Genomic DNA, 27,969 nt, shown 5'->3' with positions numbered 1-27,969 from the left:
TAAGTTCCATGACTGACCCAGGTCAGGCTGTTCGCTACTGTTCAGAAGCAGCCACGCCACAAAAGCCAATGTTGTGGTTAGAATTTCATTCTAGGATCTGAGAGGCCGAGGTTCAAATCCCCATTCTTCCATGATTCTCAATGACCTTGGGGCTAGAGTTGCCAAGTCCTTGTGGGTTCCCCACTGTGTATCTGAGCCTGGCAGCTGGCACCATACAACTGGGGCATAGTTTTCCCAGGTATAGGCTGCCAGGATGTGGAAAGGAAGGAAAGCTGAAGATAGGCTTGCTGGTGGGTGGGAAGGAGAGGAGGAAGCTGTAAAAGAGGAAAGACTATGAAGGCTTTTAGGAAAGGAAAAGGGAAAATAGAGTGGCAAGGGATGAAATCCCCCTCTCCCCACTGTCCTTGCTAGTCCTCTGCTTGTTTGACTCTCATTGATAATCTCCATTACTGGACTGTCCACTGAGAAGAGCATTGGCAAGAGGACTAGCAATTTCTGAGGGAGAATTGTTTATCATACCGTTATCCCTCCCTTTCTTCAAGGAGTTCAGAATAGTGTGCATGGTTCTCTTTTCTGCCTCATTATCATTACAAGACTATAAAGTCAGTTTGGTTGAGACCTTCATGATTTGAATGTTGGGGTATCCCTGGTTATAATCCAAAATCTAACTACCAAATTTTCACTCTCTTAAGAATTACCTTTATTTTGTTATAGTAGAACAGCACAAGTTCCTTTCCCAATCAGAGGGATTTTTGGAATTTTTTAAAAATCAAATGGGGACAATTTTACTGATAACTAAATGACTTTGGTAAAATAAGTGGAAACCATCTGAATTTGTGAGGAAAATAAGGGCTGTATTAATTGATAAGAAATTTCTTGCATGGTTTCTGAAGGGAGTTTTTTGCATTTCTGGTGGAAGTTTCGGCTTAAATACAAAACTTAAATTAAATACAAAGTACTCCTTTTTCATTGGCTATTTAACATTAAGCAGCATCACCTGCTGCTACTTAATGATAGACAGGTTTAATGTAGTATAGCATAAATATGCAACTAAGCACTTAAAGAATGGAAATTTTTGGTGGTTGCTTTTGTACAGAAGCAACCAAAAGATGAGGAACCCAAACTGCGATGTAAAAGGACCGAAGGTGGTGACGCTTCTTGCACAGCAACAGGGAGTTCATTTCAGACTGCTCTGCGTGGCAGAAGTCCTGTTAAATCAGGTATATCTACAATTATTAATTAATTCAGTATTTTGTAAAGATTTCACATACAAATTAATCCACAGATAATATATTTTATCTGTATCTCACTGTATTTTGAATGCCATTTCTAAAAGTTTGACTTAAGAGCGTTTAAAATGAGAGAGTTGACTCTGGTAGTTTCTATTATGTGAAAAGTCTATTTGCATAAGTTTTAGTAAACTTAAAGCTTAGCCTCAGCAATTCATTCACTTCCTCTGCAATTTAAACTATTTATTTTAGAGTTGCATAATATATATATTAAGCTCAAACTAGATTTTCAAATTGATTATGTGATTTTGAAAAATCTACACTAGGAGTGTAATCTAATTGGTTTTGCATGTGCATACACAATCCATATGTATTTCTTTCTGTGTTTGTTTATTGTATGAAACTTATTTATCTTTCAACTGAAAAGCACTCAAGGTGATATATGTAAGCAAGGCTCGAGACCAGTAGCACCTTAAAGACGAACAAGAATTTCCAGGGTATAAGCTTTTGGGAGTCAAGTTCCCTTCATCAGATATAAGGAGGAATGGCAATCTGTCAGTCTGTTACAAAGAAGTAAGATAGAATGTGAAGGTACAATGTGAAATGTAATTGGCTTGATTAGAGCAGAGAAGGAAATACAAAAAATTAGCATTAGTAGTTAGAGAAGGATCCTTTTCAGCCCTAGAGGGGGCCATTGTTCTGAATTTGTGAATTAACTCAAATTCAGCAATCTTATGTAATCTCCCCTTGAAGTTTGTGTTTGAGTTCTGGAAGATGAAAATGTTCTCCCACTATTTTTGAGTGTTGTAGTTTTTAATGTCAGATTTATGTCCATTCATTCTTTTGTGTAGGGACTGACCTGTTTGTCCAATGTGGTGATTGGAATTACAACACCCACTTGAGGAAACAGACCAAGAAAGCCAGAATGATACCAAGGGACAACCTGCTTCAAGATAGGCCCAAACGAAACAACGACAGAACCCCACAAGCGGTCACATACAGCTCTCAGCTCAAACAAGTTCAACGTATCATTAATGACCTACAACTTATGCTGGACAATGATACTTCTCACTCACAGGCATTGGAAGGCAAACCTTTTCTTGTCCACAGATACCCCCCCCACACACACACACATCAGTATTAAGCAACTTCTCAGTAATAATAATACACTTCCTAGCATGGACAGGGACTCTGAGACAGGGCCTGCAATAAACCAAGATGCCAACTGTATCCTATATTCACTCTAACAACACAATCACTGGACTTAACACCAGTTTATACCATGTTGAGTTCATTCACTTGCTCATCTTCCAGTGTTATATATACCATCAAGTGCCAGCAATGCCCTTCAACTCTCTAGATCGGACAAACAGGTCAGTCTCTAAGCAAAAAGAATAAATGGACATAAATCCTGGTATTAAAAATCGCAACACTAAAAAAAAGTGGGAAAATGTTTTCCATTCTACTGCTGACCTAAGTGGCAGTCCTCAAATAGAGAAACATAAAGGGAAGACTACAACGTGGGATTGCTGAAACTGTATTCATTCACAAATTCAGAACGAAGGTGCCCCCCCCCTGACCTGAATAGGGATATTTGATTCTTCTCTCACTTCAAATGCTAATTTACTGCATTTCCTCCCCTGCTATAATCAAGCTAATTACATTTCACATTGAACCTCCACATCTTATCTTATCTCTTTGTCACACCCCTTCCGAAGGCCTTCTGATTGGGATAAGAAGACTCAGATCTCCATTCCTACTTATATCTGACAACGAGAGTTTAACACTTGAACGCTTATACCCTGGAAACTCTTGTCGATCTTTAAGGTGGTTCTGGACTTGAACTTTGTTTATCTACTGCAGACCAACGTGGCTGTCCACCTGAAGGTAATGTACAGAAGCTTATTAAATTTAACAAAACTTCTTGTGCCTCATTTAATTGCAAGCGTTTTAAAATCTTTTTTTTTAATTAGATAGGCATACTAAAGCTGTGAACAGTAAATACAAGCACATTCCAAATACAGAGTCATTTCCGGCACCCAACTTTGAAATTACTCTCTCAGATTTCCCAAAGTTGCAAAGCCTGGGGAGTAACAACCTGCTTGACCTTCAGAATTGTACCTGGGGGCCATTGGGCTCAGCTGAAGGTGATACGCTGCCTTTGAAACTCACAAGAAAACCAAAGAATTCTGCTTTCATAACCAAAGAGGTTAGTTGTCTGCTGCAGAGTTATACAGAAATCTGTCAGTGTGCAGCCACTTGCCTTGTTCATTTTCCTGTTGGGGTGGTTAACAGGCAGTTTGTCTTCTTAGATTAAAAATGTAGAAGAACAGACAGACAACTTATTTTAGTAGTGTCATAGGCTGCCATATATGAAATTGTACTTGGAATTGAATGATTTAACAGCCATTAAGACGCCATTTTATCTATAGTTGTAACATAAAATATAATCTCGTAAAGTTATCAGGAAAATTCTTGGATTATATTTTTTGCCAAATGGAGAAACAGTAGAAATCAATAATAGTTTTTGGGTGTCAGGGGAATTCTAAATAAAAGTTCATACAATTATGACTATAACCATTGTATTATTTATTTATTTATTTATTGTCTGCCTTTCTCTCTGAGACCGAAGGTGGATTACACAGCGCAAGTGAAATACAATATAAATCAACAGCTAAGACATTCATTGAGCAAAATACAATAATCAACAACAGTTAGGACATTCTGTGAGCAGATGCAATAGGGTATGGTAGCAGAAAATTTGAAAACAAGCATAAACCTGAGCACAGAAATGAAATCTTTCTGAAACAAAGCATAACTAATTAACATGGCATGTTTAGTAATGTGGAAACTCCCTAATATCTACATCAACAGAGTATCCAATAGCATAGTCTATGGTCCCTGTTCTTACCAAGGCATCTCTCTGAACTATTTCTTATGACACAGCTCTGTAATCTAGGTAGAAAGCCCTCCTGAATAATTCGGTTTTGTAGGAGAGAGTGAGTTTTTCTGACCTCAGGCAAGCCATTCCATAAGACGGGCTACCACAGAGAAAGCACATGTATTTTGCCCAACTGCAAGGCAGTATCTGCAGAAAGCCCTGTTCAGATGAGCGAAGCTGCCAAGGTGAAATATAAGGGTAAAGGCAGTTACATAGATATGAGGGACTAGGGCCATGAAGGGTTTTGAATATGATAATCATGAACTTGAATTGAGCCTGGTAACCGATGGTCAGCCAGTGGAGTGACTGCAGAATGGAAGTGATATGCATGCTCCATCTAGCTCCTGAGATTAAATGAGTTGCAGTGTTCTTCACCAACTGGAGTCTCCAAGTTGCATTTGAGGGGAGATCTGTCTAGAGTGTATTACAGAAGGCTGGGCTCAATGTTACTGTGGCATGAATCCAGGTAGCCAGATTGGCTGTGTCAAAGTAGGAGGCTAGTCCGAGTTGGGAGAAGGCCTTTTTTACCACTTCATTTACTTGTTTCTCTAGCAGCAGTGCTAGGCTCTTAACTATGTCATCCAAGGTCAACTGAACCCCGTCAAAGGTCAGAAGCACAATATCCTTCAAGATTTCCAACCAACATCACTTCTGTCTTGTCTGGCTTAAATTTGTTTACTTATAGTTTAAAACATGTTTTTTTAACATATTTAACTTAATATTTTTAGTATGACCCTGCCCCCAGTGTCAAGCCATAATATAAATAAACTTTTGTAGTGTATGATAACTGACAGAGGTGTCAGTTTAATAAATTCATAGAGACATAAATTCATTTTGAAGAGATTATATGCTTGAATTAAGATGATTTCATTTTAAATGAGGCTAATTTAAAAATAAAAACATTAAAGGTGTTTTTTTTAAAAACTGGGTATTGGAACATCAAATAGCAGCTGGGTTCAAGAGGTTGTGTGTGGATAGTAAAAGGCATTAGCGTTCCAGTCTTTTTTGGCAGTTATTAGAACTGAGTGGGATTATCAGTTAATTATGAAAAGTCTCAAGTTTTGGTGTTCTCAAAAAACACAAAAAACCAGAAGAGTAGAGTGTAAGCAAACAACAGAACTGAGTGTCAGATCTCTGCCCTTCCTAAACCCAAGACAAACTGTGTATTGTTGTCTTATATAAATTACTTTTAGCTCTGCCTTTAAGATTAACCGCTGAGTAGTCCTTTTTAAAGATGCTAATTATGAAGGTTAATCTGTTTTTGTGCTTGAGACCAATACCTTTTATTTATTTATTTTGGTAGGGAGAAGTATCTGTGAGAAGGCTGTCCCCAGGAAGAAATTTAAGTACTGATACTGAAAGTAAGTGCTATAACTTGGTAGATCTTGGGTGTCACTGTCAGATCACTCTACAGCCTGTTAAAGATTTAAGGCATTGTTTCTCTATTCATCCATAAGCATGCTTAGGAAGGATGAAGAAAATTTTCTTTGCTTATGCTGACTGGGAATAAACATTCTCTTTCTATTTGAATAGGTAACTAGCTAGTTGGGTACTCTGCTAGCTGGGTCCCTATCCAAGAGGTTCTCCCCTGGCTTCTGTGTTAGGAGCAGTGGAAGCTGTTGCCAGGTGATGATGTTGTGCAGGATGACCCAGACAGCCACGAACTTGGCAACCACTATGGGCTGCATTGCCCACTGACCTTCCGCATGGTGGAGGCATCAGAAACGCATCTTCAGTTGGCTGAATGCCTTCTCAGTGGCCATCCTTGTCTGCCAGTGAGCTTGGTTGTAGGCAGTATGGTCTGCTGACTTGACTGAGGGATTTGGGGTCAGGAGGTATGGGAAGAGCGGGTAGCCCTTATCACCAGTACGAATAGGAAATACGACAGGCGTCGGTGCCTCTTCCCTGCAGCAGCCCCCACCAAGGGTCACCTATCCAACAGCCATCCCTTTTTCCCTGGCCACATGGCAAGGAGGTGGTTCAGGTCGGACACCATGAAGATCTGGGCATCCTAAATTCTCCCAGGGAACTCTGCCACCAGGTCCATAAAGACGCCTAGGGGTTGCAGGAGACCTGGATGTTGATGCTCCAGTAGCTGTGGCAGTTCCAGAAGACCTTGGATTCCTTGACGGGAGCGCATAGAGCAACTGCATATAGTCCACAGTGCCTATGACATTTGGGAACCCCCTCGAGGGAGATGAACCCAGCCCCATTGGGGACAAGCACGTCCTCTCCTTCTGGAGTCTGCTCAGCACAGCATCCAGGAAGCTGTGGAAGCAGCAGCTCACTAAGGATTGTGACACCTCCAGGACCTCAGCCTCGACATTTTGGAATGATGTAGTGTCTGGGAATCAAAAAGAGAGCAGCAGCTTCTGCAGGATGGGGATGGGATTGGGGATTAGCCCTGGAGTGCCGGCCTGAGCTCCTGGAATCACCTGGTCCAACGCCTCCTTCAGCACTAACATGCCACCCAAACGTACTGTGCTGATAAGAGGTGGGCTTGGTGGTGGCAGAAACAGGCAACAGATGAGAGTGGCCAGTCAGGGACTGCAGGGCGGGGGGGCATGTTAATGGGGAAGGTGATTTACACAGCCACCATCACCTACTCTTCCCGGGCCCACAACCCAGGTGCGGCGAGCATGCTCGCGGGGAATCCGCCCAAAGGGCCCTGCCCTGAATGCCTGCTGTCTGCAGGGGTGGGGGGCAACATCAACAAGCACCAGAGGGGTGTTTGTGAGGGGACGAAGCCTCAAGGGCCTGCCTGGTCTCAGCGAGGAGTGAGGGGGCCTATCCCTCACAGCGTTCAGCCTCCCGCCCCATGGAGGGCTTCCCCTGAGCCAGGCAGCTTGGTATGGATGCCATAATTGCAGGATCCTGTGGTCCTTGACCATCTGCTCCCTGAAGGGGGAAATAGAAGTTTCAGCGAGTGGCAGAGATCATGGCCCACGCATTGGCTATGCCTTTGTCTGCCACTTGCAGCCCTGTCAAGGGGAGCAATGCAGCCATTGGTGGATGCTGACAGGTTGTTGGGAGTGTACACTCTGTGCTGTTGTGAGCTTGCTTGGCTTCGCCGCCAGCATAGCTCTTCTGTGGAAGTCCATAGGGAAGGGTGGCACCACAGATACTCTGGCAGGCCTCAGAATTACGTTTCCAGAATATAAATTCCATTTGTAAAAGGTCTGGTGCCGGTTTATAGATTGCATAATGTTCTTTATGATTGTTTTAAAGTGAAATGGTGAGAGATGGTTCACTTGAACACCAGCTATTAAAAACTCTGTGTGCAAGTATGAGAGATGTTAGGTCTAGGCCAAAATGTGCTCCCCCTTTTTGTGGAACTTTTCATATCTTCTCCTCAAAACAGTGGACTTTGTTTTGGTAGTTCTTTGGGTGGGGGAATGTGGATGGAACAAAGATGCTGACCACCTTTTAAAGAACAGTAGCTGGTTTAAAGGAGACAATTTTCTTTTTTAAAAAAACTTTTTATTTTAGAAAATTTTTGTACAAAATTGAACACGTTTAGCAATAACTATAAACTTAAACAAAGAAAGGAAAGAACTTGAGATGCTTCTTGGTATACATTCAATTAACAATAATCCAGATTGGGAGTAAGAAGATATTAATAATATTTCAATACCACTTAATCGTGACAATAGTGAAAAGAACAGCAGTATAAATATTCATACAACTCCTGGGTCATACAAGGAAAGCTTATAATTAATAGCATTTAACTTAGTCATATATTTAATGACTGGTGACCATTCCTCCAAAACAGTTGATTAAAAAGTAGCTGATTCCGTTATCTTGAGGTGGTCAGTGATTTTCTCCATCAGAAAATGGTCCCAGATTTTATTATGACACATTTTTAATGTTGGGGGTTTGAGACTCTTCCAAACATTAGCTATGGTTGTCTTGGCTGCAATTAGTAAAATAGTGATTATTTTAGTGGTTTCTTTTGGCAAGTCAAAGTCAGACCATAATTTTTTGCATGCAAGTTCAGTAGTTGGAGTTGTTCAGCAATTTTGAATATGGTGTTCTGTCAAACATCAGTTCCTCAGGTATCTTCAGGTTCCTTCGCTAAGAGCCAAGTGTCTTGGGCCACTATTCTTTCACAAACGCCAAAGAAAATTATTCCTTCGCCTTCCTCTGTTCTTGCCAGCAGCCATTCTGGTAGTGAAAGAAAAGTTGATATTCCTCAAGATCGTAAGGTAAGAAGATCAGTTTCCAACAGTGTTATATCAAATTTCATGGTTGATTTGAAATGCTGTTTTTAGTTTTGTTTTATTTAATTGTAAAGAAGAAAAATTTAGGAATAATGCAGTTCAGAAACCAACTGCACAATATTCTTGTCATAATAATAAGCAGAACCATTAGATGAATATAACAATTTGTAAACTCTTTCGGGGTGTGATTTATTACTAATTTTGGAACGGAGATTTCAAGTTCTTTACTTGTATTACTTCAGATTCTTTCTTTGCTTTGGTGTGGAGTAAGCCAAATTATCTGCTTTGTGGTTAGCATACTGACAGAATAGTAAAGAGTCCAGTAGCACTTTTAAGACTAACCAACATTTGTAGCATAAGCTTTCGAGAACCACAGTTCGAGAGATAGTGTAGTTGATGCCATTGGGTCCTGTAATCATATTTTCTAGTTAGATATGTGAGCAGAGTTGGTATCTGGGTCTGTTGCAGGGTCTGGTACCTGTGCTAGTTCATGGATGTTAGTGAGAAGTCATTTAAGGTTGAGGGGCTGTCTGTAGGCAAGGAGAGGTCTTCCACCCAGGGCTTGTGAGAAAGAGGCATCGTTTTCCAGGATGGGCTGTAGATCACTGATGATACATTGGATAGGTTTGAGCTGGGAACTATAGGTGACAACCAGTGGTGTTCTGTTATTAGTTCCTTTAGGTTTGTCCTGGAGCAGACTGTTTCTGGGTACTAGTCTGGCCTTGTTGATTTGTTTCCTTACCTCATTTGGTGGGTACTGAAGGTGCAAAAATGCTTGTTGTAAATCTCTTAAGTGAGAGTCCTGATCAAGAGCATTGGAGCAGATATGATTGTAATGTAAAGCTTGGCTGTAGACAATTGACTGAGTGGTATATTTTGGGTGGTAGCTGGAGGCCTGTAGGTATGAGTATCGGTTGGTGGGTTTCCTATATAAGGTGGTATTTATCTGTCCATTATGTAGTTGTACAGTGGTGTTGTCCATTGTAATTGTGCAATGGTGTCCAGGAAGTGTACCTGTTGTGTAGAGTGGTCCAGGCTCAGGTTGATGGTGGGATGAAAGTTGTTGAATTCCTGATGAAATGTCTCAAGGGCTTCCTTCCCTTGGGTCCAGATGATGGAAATATCATCCAAGAACCTTAAGTACAGGAGTGGTTTCAGTGGATGGGAGCTGAGGAAGTGTTGCTCCAAGTCTGCCATGAATATGTTAGCATACTGTGGTGCCAAGCGTGTGCCCATGGCTGTGCAATTAACCTGTAGATATAGGCTGTCACCAAATTTGAAGTAATTGTGAGTAAGCACAGTTGTCCATTTTTTCTTTTCCTGCCACCACCATAGCTGATGAGTGACCAACAACATAAGCAAAGCCCTGCTAGATCAAGCCAGTTTTCCTTCTAATCCAGTATCCTGGTTCACACAGTAGCCAACCAGTTGCCCTGGAGGGCCAACAAACAGCACAATTTATTTATTTATTTGTTCATTCATTCTGTTTGTATTCTGCTCTCCCCACAAGCAGGCTCAGAGTGAACAGAGGTCCTCATTTGCATCCTAGCACTGGGTTCAGAGGTTTACTGCCTCTCAGTGTGGCGTTTCATTTTTTTTACCATAATTAGTAGCCATTGATGGCCCTATTCGATATGAATCTGTCTAACTCCCTTTTAAAGCCATCTGTGTTTGTGACTATGTTAGCTGAAAGTGAATTCCACAGTCTTGCAGCACAATTCTGTGCAGTTACTCCAGTCTAAGCTCATTGATTTCTGTAGGCTTAGATTGGAGTAACTTTGCATAGGATTGCATTGCTAATTACTCATTGAACAATGAAATATTTTCTTTTGTCTGTCTTGTACCTGTTGTCCATTACCTTTACCTGGTGCCCCTGAGTTCTAGTATTATGAGGGAGGAAGAAAAAGCCTTGACACTTGAGATTCTTTCACAACTTCTAAGTTATTATCATTAGATGTTTGTTATATTTAAAGTGGAGCCACATACTCCCTTTCAAAGCGTAGAAAGTGGTTGTGGATATGTAAATGTGTCAGGGCCAACAGAATATTCCAGTTGTTCTTGCAGGGAAGAGTCCATTCCCCTTTTCCTAGTTTCTGCCTTTCCGTGTGATGGAGTGGGTATATTGTTTTCTGTGATGTAACAGACTCAAGCTGAAACATGAAGCATTAAGGAATTAGAATAAAGGTTTTGTGGACAAGATTGATATAAGACATTGGGAGCTGTTTCTTCTGTTCCATGACCCCAGAAACAGATGCACATGAAAACAATAGTGCCAGTGAATCAAAGTGTATTTTTAATACAGCCTAAACTTTAGGACAGATATTGCTGTGTAAATTTAGTTTAACACTTTAACCATGTATATAACTTATAAGCTCTATTTTTCAACAGTCAAAAGAGAATGCTAGTGATAGTGAAGTTGAAGAGATGTCAGAAAAGAAGAAGAAAAAAAAGAAGAAGAAGAAGAAGAAGGCCAAGTCAAACAGTGATGTGGAGAAACTTCTTAATGAAAACATTGTAGTTCAAGAACCTCCACGAATTGAGGTACTGAAGCTCATTCTCCACGGATATCAAAGGTTTGTCTGTGTGCCTTTTGAGGTGATGCCAACTCAGATCCTTAGAAACTTAGGAGTGCCTCTACTGGACCAGAGAACACTGTCTTCTTTTCATACATCACTAAGTACAGTAGGTACGAAGTCTGATCAGTAAGCCAAAGTTGCCCGTAGCACATACAGCAATGCAGGCAGCATAATGTGATTCAGGTTCACAGAAAATAAATACACTTGAATTAGCTGTTAGTCATTTAGCTTTTAAGGCTTTGCACTGATCTCTTTACTAAGAGATTAAGTGTTTGGAATTAATATGCTGGTCTACCCTAATGTTAACATGAAGATTGCAAGTTTCTGGGGACAGAGGTTTGTGTTGCTTGCTAATCTTTGCAGTGCTATGTGCAGTGATGATGGAACTGTATATACACACACAGGTCAAATCATCCCACCAATTTAAGTTCTTTGAATGGTACACTGGAGTAGATAATCTTTTTTCTGTAGCGGTACTGGGATCTGTACTGCTCCCATGAAAAACTAAGTTCACATAAAAATTAATTTTTTAATTTGAGTGTGATTTTTTTGTAAATTCTGTGACTAGGGCTTAGACAGCCTGACTATTTCATATAGTAGTTATTGCCTTGGATAGATTTATATTAATCTAGGACACAATCCATCCTTTTAAATCCCATTGCTTTCAGCGGGAGAAATTATGCACCTTCTGCACTCTCAAATTGAAATAATCAGAGGTGTTTAACTTTGATTGGGCTATTCCTTGATTGCTGCCAAAAAATGTAAATGAGCACGATTAATTCCTAGTATTTATGTACTGTTTTAGAATATCCAGAGAACTTCACACACATTATAAGACTGGTGGAAGAATTTCAATAAGATAAAGTAGGTCAGCATTATTCTTACAAATGTAGGAGTGACAGTGTGTCTTGCCTAGAGTTTTTTGGCAGAGATTCAGACTTAAAGATAGAACAATTCAGGCTTTACTCTATCAGCTCCCAGATCAGGAATGTATGTGGGGGTTTCTTCTACTCACTACAAATAATTCAGTAATTAATCAGTAGGAAGGAAAAAGCATGTATTTAGCAACTTTGATGCTGGTTGTAAGACTCGGAATAAGTAGGTACATCCTAGAATTCCAAATACCTTGTTGATAAGGGAAGGTAGATCACTATTGTACAATCTAGCCCAAGCTAACACTGTTTTTCATTTTTTTCAGGATGATGAAGAATTTCCTGACTTAGCTGTTGCTACTGATAAAAAATACAAGCCAGGGACTCAGAAGTTCTGCTGTTCAACCCCTGCTACGAGGGTTCAGGCTGAAGTAGGACATTTTCTTTTGTATTGGTTGTCCATTATAAGATGGCCGTTCATCTCTGTTCCATACTTGATTGTGCCCAATCTTTTTATTTTCAATAAAATTCATACACATATACTCTTACATATACTCAACAAGGAAATGGAATAAAGCACAATAACATTTGTGATAGCTTTTAGACTTCCAGATCTACACGTCTGTGTAATTGAAATAAAGACTTTTTATTCTCTATGTTTAATTTTTACAAAAAAGTAAATTAAAATAATTTAATCAAGCTTGGAAAATAGTTTCTAACTTAGCTATCTCAGTGAGAAAAGAGGACCATAAATAATTATCACATTATCAAACTTCAGCATCACATTACTCCATTCTTCACTAAGGCTAACCTGATTAAGGAATTTAGATGCATCCCAAGAGGAATATGCTGTTATTATATGATGTGGAACCTATTTGTTAGGCTGTCACCATTAGACATGGGCACGAACCAAAAAACCCCCAAACCATGAGGTTCGTGGTTCGTGGCTTTTCACGAACCAAGAACCACAAACTGGCACGGAACTGGGGTCAGTTACAAACCAGTTCGTGGGATTTAAATGCCCCTTTCCAGCCGCTTAGCAGCAGCAGGGAAAGTAGCATTTGACTGTTTGAAAGGGCCCTTTCCTGCCTTGCAAGGGATCCTCCCCCTGCCGCCTGCCAGCTGATAGTTTTAAGGGACCTTCTGCTTGCAAGCAACAGCGCCCTTTAAACTACCCAAACCCCAGCCCCCACCCCAGCCTCAGCCATGCACTTGCCTTCCTCTGTGGCCCGCGGCGTCCTCCCCCTCCTCCCGCGAGGGGTGGGAAGGCCGTTTTCAGCCTCTTCCGTTGCTGTGTGGGCCCACAGGGTGGCAGAGAACGCCGAAAACGGCCTCCTTGCCCTACTCCACTGCTCTATGGGTCTGCAGGGCAGTGGAGGAGACTGAAAACGGCCTCCCTGCCCCTCAAATGGCTGCAGCGGCCATTTGAGGGGCGAGAAGGTCGTTTTCGCTGTCCTCCGCTGCCCTGTGGGCCCACGCAGCAGCAGAAGAGGCCAAAAATGGCCTTCCTGCCCCTCGCGGGAGGAGGGGGAGGACACCGCAGGTCGCAGCTCAAGGTAGTGTGGCGGTGGGGTGGGGGCTGGGGTTTGGACAGTTTAAAGGGACCTGCCAGTTGCAAGCGGCAGGAAAAGTTTATATGTCCATTTCCCTGGGGAAATGGCCATTTAAACTGCCCCTTTAAATACGACCCAACAAACCAGTACACCAGTTTGTGGAAATGAGCTTCCCCGAACCACTGGTTCACGAACCATGAACCAGCCTGGTTCGTGCCTTTTTGGGGTCGTAATTCGATTCATGCCCATCTCTAGTCACCATATGAAATAACTACTGGAGCTACATCTTGGACTAGAAGCGATACTATCCCCTGTTGCTGGTGGGATGTTGTCTACCAAAGGCCGTAAGGTGTAGGGAGGGTGGCTGGAATGGAACCAGGGATCCCAGTCCTCTGGGGCAGAGGGAGATATGGCAGTGGGACATGGTCGAAGTGGAGAAGGCCACGGAGATGTGGAAAGGCTCGGTGCCCTTCTAACCTATGTCCCATCCCAAGACACGCAGGTGGTGAAGCTAGGGAAATAAACCCTCCTTCGACACTGATGTTGTGCAATGCCAGGTCCATAAATAATAAGACCAACTCTCTGCAATCCCAAGCTTAAGCAAGGGTGGGGCTCACTAGGTTGGCTGTGTCAGCTTGTTCGGGCAGGGATGGAGGGGCACGATGAGATGGGGTCCCCTCCAGCCTCACTATTCTCCTGCCATGGCATGCTGCTTGCCTTCACTTCATGTCACTGTCCTCTCACTTCCCTCCATACCAATGCTGCTCTACCTCTGCTGCTGTTGCCTGTGGCAAAATAAATTCGGCCCAGCAGAGTTTGACTCCCTAGATCTGATCCAGGATTTTGCAGTTTGATCCAGCATAGCCTGATTAAGTAGGAACAGCATAAATCTGGCTATTTAGCTGGATCATGAATCCTGAATCACACACCCCTAAGAAGAAGTCAGTCTGTACCTTTTCGTTTCCATATCTGTGATAGATGTGGTAAAAAAAAATGATGATAGTTTTGTGCTGAACAAGTTTACAAAGATACAATATTAGGGGTGTGCACAGGGAAAAAAATCAGTTGATTCAGTTTGTTAATGCCAAACTGGGAAAAAAATTGGAATTTGGGGGATACCAAATTTGTTCTTCAGTTCAATTCATTAATATAGAGCAAATTGGTTAAAATTCAGCCATTGTTTCCTATGGGAAGCTCGGGAAGTGGGGGGGAAGCATCATTTTTGGACCAAATTTGCAGGGGACCTACTCCTAACTGTCCTCTAACAACCAGGGGCGGCGCAAGGGTCTGCCACGCTCCCGGCCGGCCGGGCGCCCCCACGCGCGCATGAGTGCACGCACCGGCCTGCGTGATGACGTCATGCGTGACGTGCGTGCACGACGACGACGACCCGATTGCTGCGGCGGGCAGCCTCTGAGCTCTCCCGCTCAGTTGCCTGCGCCGCCACAGATGCCTGCCCGCGGTGGCTGTGCCTGGCCGGGGGCTTGTGCTGGCGGCGGCGGCGGCGCAGGGTGGGAGGGATAGGAGGCTGGTGCTTTGTGGCGCGCGCTCCCGCCCGCCGCACCTCCTCTGGCGCTCCCTCCGGCACCCCGCGCCTGCGGCCACTGCCTACCTGGCCTTAATAGGTGCGCCGGCCCTGCTAACAACCCCCCCCAGTTTCATAAAGATTTTATTCCCCCCCCCCCAAGAAGGTGCCCCCAGCCACCACCAATTCCATTATTCCCTATGGGGAAAACCTACAACTAGTGTATCTTAAAAACATTTTGTAAAAGTTCACACTTCACAACTCTCTCAAGATACCTAGAAAGTGCTCCCAGACATCACTAGGTTAAGTTAACAAACTGAACCAAGCACCCCAACAAACATTCCTCCGCAGAAGAACAACCAACAAAAATTGAACAGCTGAACATGCCAAACTTTTATGACAATAGAAAATAGAACCCGGCAAAAAATACCAACTAAACTTCTGTAAAGAAAGCCCAACAACAAGGGGAAACAGTTCTTCCCAGAAGAACAAGTGAATTTAATAAAATTAAACAAATTACCCACAACAGAATAAAGCCCCCTAGAAGAACAAGCAGCAAAATGAACAGTAATGTAACCAACTTCAAAAGCCAGAAATCAAAGCCCCCCTATAGAAAAGCCAAACCAAAGCCCCCCACAAAGAGCAAAACAGTTTTAAAAACACAAACTAAAACAAACCCTTTCCCCCCACCCCTAAACCTGCCAAGCACCAGGCCAACCCCATTCCCCTCAAAGAGAGAGAAAAAACCAGTGAGCCTACGACTGTCAAACCAGGCAGCAGCCAGATCCAGTCACAGTCCAAAGCAGGTCAGGAGAGAATGCCAACAGCAAGCAGTGTCTCTCAGTCTCCAGGCCAGAGCAAAATGGAGGCTGACTAAGGCAAGACTCTTAATTTAACTCCTTGCGATAGTTTAAAAAAGATACATTCCTTCTTGAGAATCCCATTGGCAAGAGAATTAGAGCTGCTGCAAGGTTTACCCATTCCCCCTCCCCCCATCTGCCTCTGAGTCATTCCCCCTCCCTTCTCCCCCCTCCCATTTGGTAAAAAAAGGCTGGAAGCCATGTTTCTTGGCTGTTCCTTAGCAAAGGAACAGCGCTGCTACGCTTCCTGGATTTTACTAAATAAATTCGGTAAACTTAAATTCGGTATTATGAAATTAATTCAGTAATACAGATTTTAAGTTCGGTAATACCAAATTTTACCAAATCAGGTAAAATTTGGTATTACTGAACTTAAATCTGTATTACTGAATATCTGTATTACTGAATTTTACCAAATCAGGTAAAATTTGGTAATTTTTACCGAATATCGAACTCAAATTACACATCCCTACACAATATATTCTATGGGTGACAGGATTTTTAGTGTGCCATTCTAACAAGAGTTACGCTTCTCTTAAGTCCCAACAGTACGTAGGATGGTGCTGTTAATTTTCTTCTAGCCCTGCCTAGGAACTTAGACCAGCAAATTTAACTTTTTTCAGGTAACTTTTCTGTTCATGGTGGCTTAATTGTATTTCTGTACTTCAAAGGTAATTCTAACAAGAGAATCTGGGTGTGATTCTTATGGCTCTCCTCATAATGCATTAGTAACTCCCAAGCCAGATATACTACCTGGAAGAAAAACTGGCAGACAAGTTTCATCTAGTATAATAGAAAAAAGGAAAACACAGGTAAACCAGTTCTTTATGTCTGAGATTTGTCTTGTGTCAGTTCTATCAAATATACATTGCTTGCTAGATAAAAAGGCAGTTTTTTACCAAGGTGAAAGGAGTTTCTGTATCTTTCTCTTTCTGCAGGAGTCCTCTAAGAGTAGTGGGAAGAAAAGCCAGCTTCCCGTTCAGCTGGATTTGGCAGGGATGCTGGCTGCTTTGGAACAGAAACAGCATGCAGAGAAATTGAAACAGTCTCCTAAGCCTGTGGTGCTTTCAGGTACAAGTTTTAAGAGAATTTTTGGTGGTTTCAAAATTAGTACTTTTTTTGTTAACAGATTGTACAAGTGAAATATTGGAAGGATGTAATGTAATTCATGTTATAAAGACACAGAAGATCTAAAAAGAAACTAGCTTTGTGCACTATAATGAAAGATGCCTCATAGTTTCCGCTACTATTTTAGTTGTAATTTAAAAGTTATAGAAGTATAGTAGAAGTAAAACTTTGTCTGTTCCTTTTTTCCACAAGCACGATTATTTTCTTTATTATGATAAGGATAATTAGTGTTTTTCCCCCACCTTTGGAGTTGTTTTGTGTTTCATAAAAATGAATGTCTACAGATACTCAATATTTGTTAACTTTTCAGTAATGTGTTTGAAAATTTGCCATTGGAGTTAAGTAAATTTTGGGAATAGTAATCTCCTTTTTGAAAGCATATAGTGATTCATGGTAGGATATAGTCCATAACATATCAAAAATGTAGTTTCTCTCCCAGTGTTCAGTCTTAAGAAGGTAGAGCTCATTATTCTGGTTAAAGCCTAAGAATATTCTGGAACAGGAAAACAGAATCTGTGCATAGGTGTGAGAAATTTCAAGAGAATTTAGCATTGTCCAGAAATGAGACCAATTTTGCCATATTTCAAAATAGTGTAAATTTAAATCCCAGCTAATGATTATATAAATTTGAAAGATATGTTAGGCAGACATATATATTTGAAGTAATTAAATGTTCTTCAAAAACTGTCATGCTCACAATACAGTTCATTCTTAAGTAGAATAAAGAACTGTTAAAATCAAAAGCCCCAGCTAACAAGTTACACAAATCCTTAGGTACTCTGTAGCACCAGAAAGAGAGAAATGCACCGTACATTCAGAGGTTTCAGTGAAATTTACATGCTGAACTCTGATAATCTATATAGATAAAGACAACTGTCCTGACTTACTTATCAACACCCAGCCCAAACCCCTGGACCTAGAAGCGTGAATGTTGGGGAGAACATTCCTTTCATAATGTAAACACCCTCTAAGAAGGGATTTTAAGAAATTCGCCCCCTTAGGGGGTAAAAAGGGGTAAAATGTGTTTTTGCAAATGGATACAACTTCCCTGTGTGTCTGGCAAGCTGCTGCCTGCTTGCACCCCTGCCCACTGCCAGCTTGGCCACTCTTCCCTGTTAAAGCCTTTCAAAGTCATTTGCATATGCAGGCTGATTGGAGCTCACAACATTCCACACCTCATCCCCCCCCCCCCGACAGTTGGAACACAAAAGTCATTTGCGTATACGGCCTGATTGGTCTTTACCCCCCCCCCCCACATTCTAAACAGTATGCAGATGCTATTGGGAGTCATTAAATGTGTCTTGAGATAAAATGCACCTCCCAGTCTTCCCCTAAAAATTCACAAGGGTTGCCAGTCTCCCTGTGGGGCCTGGCTTTCCTGTGTGGCTGGCAGGCTCCTGCCTGCTTGCACCCCCCTCTCTGATTGGTCAGCTGTAGAACTCTGTGTTCTGAGGTAAAAATCAGGTCAAGGAAACTGCAGACAGTTGAAGAAAGGCAGTAACTGGATTTAAAGTAGTTAAATACCGTAATGAAGCACAGGTATCAAGCTAGTTCTGAATAATCTGATTGCTCTGTCTAATTGATAGTAATGGAACTTACAGATAAATAAGGATCTTAGTGTTAGAGTTGGGTTTTGGAAGTAAGTTTGCTTTTATTTCAGTTGGTGGTGCAGTAACATTGCCTTCAAAGGAATCTACGCCAGTAACAAAAAGTCATCCATTAAGCCAACAAAAGTCTCCACATAACCCACTGGATTCCAGTGCTCCTTTGGTCAAGAAGGGAAAGCAGAGAGAGGTCCCCAAGGCAAAAAAGCCAACATCACTCAAAAAGGTACATTCACACAGAACCTTTCATCAAAGTCTAGACTCTCACTCATTCCTCTGATTCATTAACATAATTTATGCTGGATTTATTTTAAATTCCTCCAGTTAATGGGTGTTCCAGATTATCATTCATTAACTAGTGCCATTTTTAGCTAAAGATGCCTTCCTGTGTTGAAAGCTCTTCAGATTGTTACTATACAAAAAAATTTGTTAAAGGTTGAAATCTTAGATCAAATATTCTAATAATTTGCAGGGGGAGGGGTGTCAAATTTTGATTAACCTATTTCTAAATTAGTCAAAAGGTGATTTGAAGAACTACTTTTGAATGGAGATTGATCAAGATGGGTAGCTGTGTTAGTCTGTCTATAGCAATAGAAAAGAGCAAGAATCCAGGTACGCCCATAAGACCAACAAAATTTGGGGTGGAGTATGAGCTTTCATGAGTCACAGCTCACTTCTTCAGATACCATACCTATCTACTATCTTTGAATGGATTATTTGAACGTTGTAGCTTCCCCAGCATAATGTTAACTCTTTCCTGTTAACTCTTTCCTGCTATTATGAGTCTGCTTCTTCTTAAAATAGTGTAGTCCATATAGTCCCTCCCAAAGTGGAGATACAATTAACAGCTAGGGTTGCCAATCCAGGTCAGAAAATTCCTGGGGATTTGGCATAGTGTCTGGGGGAGTGGGAGTTCAGCAGAGATGTGATACTATAGAATCCATCCTATGAAGCTACCATTTCTTCCATAAAAACTCATCTCTGTAGCCTGAAGATCAGTTATTATCCTCTAAGCCCCACCTTGAGGTTCGTAACCTCATTAGTAGTGTCTGCTGCCAACGATAACTAGATGTATGACAATTCAAATTCTCTCACACCTCAAATGTATCCATTCTTGCATCCTGTTGAAACTCTAGCTAGTAGTGGGGACTGGTAAGGAGTTACTTCGTGAAATCCAAAAGATTTTCACCGAATAAAGTTCGTTCGTTAGGAAATTGCATTATATAAAAATATTGTTCTTTTTAAGATTATTTTGAAAGAGAGAGAGCAGCGGAAACAGCAACACCTGTTAGAACAGACGGAGATTCCAAAGGATAATGAAACTGATCAGGAGGGTACGGAATCTACTTGTGAGGATCAGCCATTTTCTCAAGACACCAAAGCAGGTATAATTTGGATCTAGTTGGTATTATTTTTCACCTCTAGATAGGGAACCTTTTATTTTTACAAAAAAATGAAATCCCACTAAAAAGAAATTGCAGCACATTTAAAAATATATAGTTACTACAGTATATATGCACCAATAAAAATCTAAGGGGTTGCTTGCAAAATGATTTCCTACCTTATTTCTTTCTGGATTTTGATATTACTAGAAATATTTATTGAAGTAGCATTCGATGTCAGAATTTCAAAGAGTTACAATTAACTACTTTGAAGTTCCAATGGTTTAAAGTTAAAAATGGAGTTTTGGTATGTTGTATTACATTCTGTTGTCTACTTTAAACTTGCAAGTTGTAAATATGGAGTGCATATCAACTGTGGGATGCTGTTCATACTCTTCGGTACTTTTATTAGTTGTTGACTTAAAGTCAGCTTAAATTGTAATTCACTGGATACAATGTCACAGATAGGTGTGCAGAGCCATCTCTGTTACAGGTTCATCTACAAATATGTTTAGATGTTAGTTTTCATCAACAGGTATCTTCAGTTTGTCAGAGATTTGTCAATATAACTTATGAATGGTTACATGCACATTCATTTCATGTCAGTTTTACTTTGGCAACCTGTTGCTGTACAGAAAGTGAAATGAAACTTATTAATGTCTAATGTGGAGCTTACATTTCCAGTAAATAAAACACACACATTTGGTTATCTGTTATATATTCAACTTTCCTTTACATTCAGAAATTGCAGAAGAACCGCCTATGGATGCTGTAGTTCTGACTCAAAGTAATTCAGAAGTATCCCTGCACTGCATAGAACTCAGTGGCTCCTCAGACAACTCCCTTATTCCTACACAGCTAAATCCCACCCTTCCCAAGATTCACAGCAGAAGATTTAGAGAGTAAGTATTTCATTGTCCATCTCTCCTTTATGTCAGCTTACTGTACCTACCCCCCCAAAATAGGATGCTTGAAAAGAGATATCTGATCAGGCTGAACACAACTTGCCGTTATTTTTATGTCTTCACAAGATTTCACATATCTGGGCTAACTTCATAGAAGAGCATTGTAAGCAAACTGCCTTGCGAAATGAAATTGTGGGATTTTGTTCTCTTGATAAAATACATATTAAAGTCATGATTTTCAACCCAGAAGTAATTCCTCCAGTGCAACAAAGGTTAAATGCTTGTTTATTGTAATTCTTGGGTTTTTAACAATTTGCCAAGAGTGGTTTTGATAATGTCTTTTATGGCTTAGTTTTAACCCCTTTCTTGTTTGTACTGTACGGTTTTATCATTTCTTGTATTAAATTTATTTTTAAAAAAAATGATTTTCAACCCATCTTATCCCTATAGGCATAGTTTGGATCTTGTGGCTCACATATAAGAAAATATTATAAATATTTCATTGGAATTGATTTATTATAGTAAAACCAGCATTGCCTGGCAATAGTTACTTTTGTTTGCTACTGCTAAGACTGAAAACTGGAAATATAACAAACCAGGATATAGTTATCCATGTTCGTTCTGGTGGGATTGGAGAAAGCGGGGGAGGGCAACTTGGTTGGTTAGTTGTGTATAAGGACTCCAATTTACTTACAGTTCTTTTGCAAAGAAACAGCACGCTGTCACTGTGTTTTCACCTGGGGAGGGAAAAACAAAGTCCTACAATAGCTTCCCCCCTTTATTATAAAAACAAACTGCAGAGTCTTGTGGCATCTTAAATAATAATGAACTTATTTCAAAATAGGTTAGTCCTTAAGTAACCACAGGGCTTTCGTTTGGTTTTGCTGCAACAGACTAACAGTGTGCTACCCAACTGAATTATGCCTCAACAGATCATCAGCCTCTCCATGACTAAAGTGTGGCATTATACTCTCTAAGCACACTCCCTGCCTGGGGCCCTTAAATGGTAAAATTATTTGGACCCTAAAATACTCAGAAAGCATTGCATTTTAATTGTCATAGTGTTCTGGAAATTCAGAGACCAAATGTAACCCTGAGGCTGCATCACCAAAATTCTAGGATCATTCTGGACTGTATAAAGGCTCTGCAGCAGGAATCCCTAACCTTTTAGAGCCTGCAAGCATTTTTTATTTGGTGTAGTGGATAAGAGCGTGGAACTCTAATCTGGAGAACTGGGGTTGATCCCCCACTCCTCCACTTGGAGCCAGCTGGGTGACCTTGGGTCAGTCACAGCTTCTAGGAGTTCTCACAGTCCTACCCACCTTACAGGGTGATGATTGTTGTGGGGATAATAATGACATACTTTGTTAACCGCTCTGAGTGGGCGGTAAGTTGTCCTGAAGGGTGGTGTATAAATCGGTTGTTGTTGTTATTTCTGACAATCACAAAATGGCTGTCACAAGAGGTAGAGCCAGCCACAAAATGGCCACTGCAGGAGATGGAGCCAACCACAGAATGTCAAGGAGTGAGAGAGTATGCATATCTCCAATAGTAACATTTCAGACAGAAGCTCTGTTTAACATTTTAAAATGAACGTACTATTTTAAAATATTTCTTGCATATATACGCAGCTTAACTTCAGTCATTCTAAAAGATCCTTGTGCTATGGTGGCAGCTTCTCCTGAGGCAACATATTTAAAAGTTTGCTCAGCCAGTTAGATCTCCTGTGGCCTGTCAGAAGCCCTCCTTTTCAAAAGTGTCATCTGGCCCCACCCACTTTTTAAACACACTTGGCAGGTGCCAGGAAAGTTGTCAGGGGTTGCCATGCTGCCCATGGGCATCACATTAGGGAACCCTTGCTCTACATAGTTGCAGAATTGTGGCTAGAGCGGCAGACTAGGATCTGGGAGACCCAGGTTCAATTCTAGCTCTGCCATGGAAGCTTGTTGGGTGACCTTGGGCCTGTCACACATTCTCAGCCTAACTTACCTTACAGGGTTGTTGTGAAAGGAAAAATGGATGAGAGGACAATGATGTAAGCCACTTTGAGTCCCTGTTGGGAAGAAAGGCAGGGTATAAATAGGGTAAAATTTAAATTTATTTGGGCAGGAAGTGGGCTATTACCTTCTGGCTCCTTTAACATCATTTGATGAAATCATTATGCTTCAGCTTTTCCAGACAGATTGTTAATTAGCACCTCTATTATATAGCAGCTTCTAGTCCCCCTCTCCACTTATATCTAGACACTATTCTTCATAAAAACTTTTAATCTTCAGTTTGTATGTGTTATGCTAAAGTGACTGAGAGTTTGATTCTTCAAGGTTTAAAAATATGTATATGCTATTGGACTATGAAGCATTTAAATTTATTTGTTACATATTCTCCTTCTATTCTTTCTGACTCTGTTTCTCTCTCTCGATGGAGGAGATAAAAAATGAAAAGGAAAGGTGAATACATGTTACTGAAAGAGTTGATTCTTTCTTTAGTTACTGTACGCAAGTCCTTAGTAAGGAGGTTGACAGCTGCGTAACTGATCTTTTGAAAGAGCTGGTTCGCTTCCAAGATCGCCTGTATCAGAAAGATCCAGTCAAAGCCAAGACGAAACGCAGGCTTGTTATGGGGCTGAGAGAAGTGTTGAAACACCTGAAGTTGAAAAAGTTGAAATGTGTTATCATTTCCCCAAACTGTGAAAAAATTCAGTCAAAAGGTGAGGCTTGTGAACTAAAAGTGCATTTGACTTCAACGTGCACAGACTGTGATGGATAGCCTGAGGTAATGACAGATGCATTCTAGGGCAGGCATCCCATAAATGGACATGTGTAGCTATCATCGTAACTATATAGTGGAAGGAGAAGTGATGGTGCTTTTGTCAGCATGGGGGTCTTAGCCAGTGGGTAACGGAGCAGCTGCTCAGGGCTGGGGGAGGGGGCTGACCACCCATGACCCCATCCTCCAACTCACATCTGCCCCATCCAGGGCTCAGGCTTAGCTGAGTACAAACTGCTGCTTGTACCTGCTACATCTGAGGCTCAGCCAGCAAGCTCCCATCAGTGGTTGCCATCTGCTTCACACCGGCTGCCCCTTTCTTGGTGCCAGCAGGTGGGCTCATCGGATCCCTGGCAGCAATGATTCTGGGTCCCATCCTGGACTTTAGCCCTGGGCCAGACTCATGAAGACCATCCCTGTTTGTCAGTAGCATTGACTTTCCTGTTCACCTTTTAACTGTCTTGAATGTTTGCTCTAGGTGGGTTGGATGAGACGCTACATCTCATCATTGACACCGCTTGTGAACAAAATATTCCTTTTGTCTTTGCTCTCAATCGCAAAGCTCTAGGGCGCTGTTTGAATAAAGCAGTGCCTGTCAGTGTTGTGGGAATATTTAGTTATGATGGTGCTCAGGTGAGTTGTACCAAAGATTTTTTTCATTCTCTTCTGCAGTATTTATTTGGATTTTTTTAAATCAAAAGCTTTAACTATTTGAGAGTTTGTTAATGGTGAAATTTTCTACTTTATTATTAACCATTTTCTCAGAAGCAACAAAAAATGTTGATGCTTGAAAATCTATTGTTTGGCTCTTCTCTGCGAGAAATTTGCTTTATTTAGAATCATAACTGTAGGTCATCAGATCCACTGCTTCCCATAATGTTCGACAGAGTCCAGATAAGAGTTTTCCAAAAACAATGCCCCCATACACAGCTCGTCTTACTCAAGCAAATGTATCTATGTGCACATACCCACATATCCCTAGTTATTAGTCAGTCTGACTTGATCTAAAATCTGCAACCTGTACTTAGTCCTCAAGTCTATTTCGTTTTTTCCTGCGTAGCGACCTATGCTGCCATAACTTTTTTTGGTTGAAACATTTTTGGAAAGTTATACAGGTGAGATGTGCATCTGTTAGATTTCTTGCTCTTCAATTCTGTGTATTGCTGCATCCAGCAACAGTGGCTGTTTTGGCATATTAACGCCTATTCCGTTATCTTGTATTGGTGGAACATCTTGTCAAGATGCTAATTCTGTAGCAACACCAGCTTGTCCACATGGTCCTACACTGTGCACTCCAAATATGGAGTGTAATGGTATGCTTTTTTCAATAGTTAGTGCATTGCATTGATGATTGTGTGCATATGTGCCATCAAGTCGCAATTGACTTATGGCAACCCCAGCAAGGGGCTTTCAAGGCAAGTGAGAAGCAGAGATAGTTGCCCATCCAAGTACCGACCCTGCTTAGTTTCTGAGATCTGATACCACCTTCCCAACTTGCTTTCACTTGAAAAAGTCTTGTGTGGGGTTAGGCCACAAATTTGAAATGAAATCATTTGCACAGGGTATGCTGGTCTGTATGGCTGAAACTGGTCGCAAGGCTACTTTATACAGTGCTGATTTTCTTAGTATAGTCATATGTTCAGATACACGAGAAACCTAAGTTTGAATCAGCTCCGTATACATGAGCCGCCAGCCATGTCTATTATTTGTGGTTTCCACTTTTCATGGTGCCGCAGTCAAGATACTTACAGTCTGAGTTTTTCATTTCTTCTGGGTTGTACTGTTCCAGGAGTTCTGGCAGCCTTTTTCCTCCTACACCAATCCCATCACTTTGCATTTGTAGCATAAGGGAATTGTAGTGCTGCATTTGTGGCCAGTATAGGAAACTGGCATGAGACATAACCTGGTACAGAGACAGGGACTGATAAGCTCATTTAAAGCACTTTTTGGTTCAAAGGGTAGTACCTTTTGTTCAGCAGGAAAGATTGACTAGTGAATTTCCAACATTTTTTCTTAGTGAATTCCCTTAATAACATGTTTAAGATTTTATTTTCTCAGGCTTAAATATTAATAGGAAATGAAAAATGTTTTGTATTTTTGTATCAGCTAAGCACCAATCTAAAATAGCACCAATCTTATCCTAGGACTGTTTTCACAAAATGGTGGAATTGACAATGGAAGCAAGGTTGGCCTATAGAGAAATGATTGCAGCTTTACAAAGAGAGTCTGCTGATGAAGAAAATGAAAGTGACTGTGCCCACTCTAAAACCCATTATAGAGAAAGCAACGTACAAGATACTGGTAAAGCAGCCTCTCCAGACTCTGATGAAGATGTTCCTAATTATAGTGAGTATTTTTTTCTTTGTCTGCAGCTTCTGTTGTGTTTTTGTCTGTTCTTTGCTCCTCCTTCAACTGATATACTTTACCTCAAATGATAAGTGCAGCACTATTAAGTTGGGAACAATAAAAATGTTCATGATAATACATTAGCTCATGCTGGCTTTCCTTTGTAGTCATAGACAACTAAAAATAACCCTTCATTGGCTGAAATAATTGACTGACAGTTGGCAGTAGTCTAAGGAAAATTCTGAACAAATCGAGGAACTTTCCTCCCCTAGCTCTAAAATTGACCCTGTTGTGGTGGTAGATTATCTTCAGCTTCCTGCATAAGGAAGCTTCTTATGTTCCTGAATGGTTGAGTGTTCTTGGATCTCTATGCTCTGTGCATCTGACGAAGAGAACTGTGGTTCTTGAAAGTTTATGCTACAGTAAAGTTGGTTAGTCTTAAAGGTGCTACTGGACTCCTTTCTATTGTGCTAGATAAAAGATCCAAGGTTTAAGCCTTTTCAGCATGCAATATTCTGAAGCCTATGATGCAAAAACCCTTGCATGAATTCCCATCTTTTTATTACTGCATTTACTCAAAAGGAATTACACCTCCCCCTTCCCATTATACAACTGTTAGTACTGGAGATAATTGACCCTCCCCTCCTTTTATTGATCACATACCTGGGGAAAAACCTAGTCTTGCATTTGAGTAAATACTGTATACATTTTTAATTATTGCAATATGTAGCTGCTGTGCTTAGATTTAGCAATCTAAGATATTAAAGTTACTTTTACGCTAATATTTTCTAGTTAAAATCTGGAAGAGAAAGCTTGAGGAGGAGTATAATCCTTATGCGCTGGAGCTGGAAAATCGGGCAACTGCTGAAATGCTGACCTTGGATTTTGAAGAGCCTTAGTAAATCAAGACTGCCATCTTTGGCCTTGGTGGTTTCTGTGTTTGTGTGTATAGATATGTAAATACTAAATTATCTAAAATTGATTGTCCAGGTGATAGGGTGTGTAATCAAGAAGTTGTTTAAAGTAATGTCTTACTTTTTCACAAAATAATAACGCTGGAACATGCAACTCTGGACTGTACCCAACAGCTTTCTGTCTCTTTAACTAAATGCTGGAACTTTTTCAGCTGCGGTCTGTCAAGGCGTTTACTTTGGGGAGTCAGCATCCAGTTTGCTTGAAGTGCCAGGAAGTTTGGTGACTTAACAGATGCCAGACATCTTAGGGCCTGCAACATGCTTTCTGGGGTTGAAAAATTCATCAAGAGCCTACCCTCCCACCCCCACTACATCTCTCTTATAAAGAGTCTACATATACCAGATGATTTCACTGTTTCATAGACCAATGCTTGTGAATTTGGAGTTTGCACAATGGTTTCATTCTCATTCCAGTGGCTGTTTTTCTTTGGATGTGATTTAACCATGTAAATAAATATTGGTCTGAAATATGGGGGGCACAACCATTTCCAAAGCATGTGTTATGTTTTTCCAGCTGTAGACAAGCACCAAAAGCTATGGCTGTTTCCTTGTGATCCTTCCTTAGTCCCTAATATGGTCTTCAACACCCTTTAAAACTTACTCCATTTCTCTCTGACACTGAGTACAGTACTGTGGAGACTTCCTCATAAGTTAGGTTATATATTAATAGTAGAAGGTTCGTTCTAATGCTACCATGTTCATAGAGCAGCTTGGTAGAGATCAGATGTTATGGACAAAGCTTTTATCACAATGTCCAGTGGCAGCTCACACCAAGCAAGAGAGGTGTGCACATGTGTCATATCAGTTGCTTGGTTGAATGAGCCCTCGCTTGCCTTTTAAGCACCAGTGGGAAATATTCACAGATATAGGAGGCTGAGACACTTTTGTTATTTACTAGTTTGTGCATAAATACTTACTTCTACACGAGAAGCTGATTTTTCTGCTACAGTCTTCAAAATTAGCCCTTAGAGAAACTGCAGGAACCTCATACCAAAAGCACAAGAAGCCGAGAAGAAAAGTGGATAACATTAAAAGAATTAAGCTACATTTGGTGCCATTTGATGACTGGTCACATACTGACAAGCGAA

The 27,969-nt window shown here is 41.0% G+C and overlaps 1 protein-coding gene across 3 annotated transcripts in view; it reads left to right on the top strand.

The window, feature by feature from the left end:
• Window positions 1-27,354, top strand: part of SECISBP2 (SECIS binding protein 2) — a 34,602-nt gene extending 7,248 nt beyond the window's left edge. For 2 of the 3 annotated variants that reach the window (XM_054986837.1, XM_054986835.1), the window contains 15 exons: window positions 1,097-1,220; window positions 3,203-3,438; window positions 5,474-5,531; window positions 8,218-8,375; window positions 10,779-10,931; window positions 12,165-12,269; window positions 16,448-16,588; window positions 16,715-16,847; window positions 18,565-18,734; window positions 19,755-19,893; window positions 20,633-20,792; window positions 23,282-23,502; window positions 24,040-24,194; window positions 25,706-25,907; window positions 26,700-27,354. In XM_054986837.1, the coding sequence (XP_054842812.1) occupies window positions 1,097-1,220; window positions 3,203-3,438; window positions 5,474-5,531; window positions 8,218-8,375; window positions 10,779-10,931; window positions 12,165-12,269; window positions 16,448-16,588; window positions 16,715-16,847; window positions 18,565-18,734; window positions 19,755-19,893; window positions 20,633-20,792; window positions 23,282-23,502; window positions 24,040-24,194; window positions 25,706-25,907; window positions 26,700-26,806 (2,262 nt within the window). In that variant the 3' untranslated portion in view covers window positions 26,807-27,354. The remainder of the gene's footprint in view (window positions 1-1,096; window positions 1,221-3,202; window positions 3,439-5,473; window positions 5,532-8,217; window positions 8,376-10,778; window positions 10,932-12,164; window positions 12,270-16,447; window positions 16,589-16,714; window positions 16,848-18,564; window positions 18,735-19,754; window positions 19,894-20,632; window positions 20,793-23,281; window positions 23,503-24,039; window positions 24,195-25,705; window positions 25,908-26,699) is intronic. The other variant, XM_054986836.1, reaches the window with a different exon arrangement.
• Window positions 27,355-27,969: the final 615 nt, after the last annotated feature.

The sequence above is a fragment of the Eublepharis macularius genome, chromosome 8 (genome assembly GCF_028583425.1).
Source record: "Eublepharis macularius isolate TG4126 chromosome 8, MPM_Emac_v1.0, whole genome shotgun sequence".
Classification (NCBI taxonomy): Eukaryota; Metazoa; Chordata; class Lepidosauria; order Squamata; family Eublepharidae; genus Eublepharis; species Eublepharis macularius.
The sequence above is the reverse complement of the archived record's forward strand: the minus strand, read 5'-3'. Positions and strand labels throughout refer to the sequence as shown.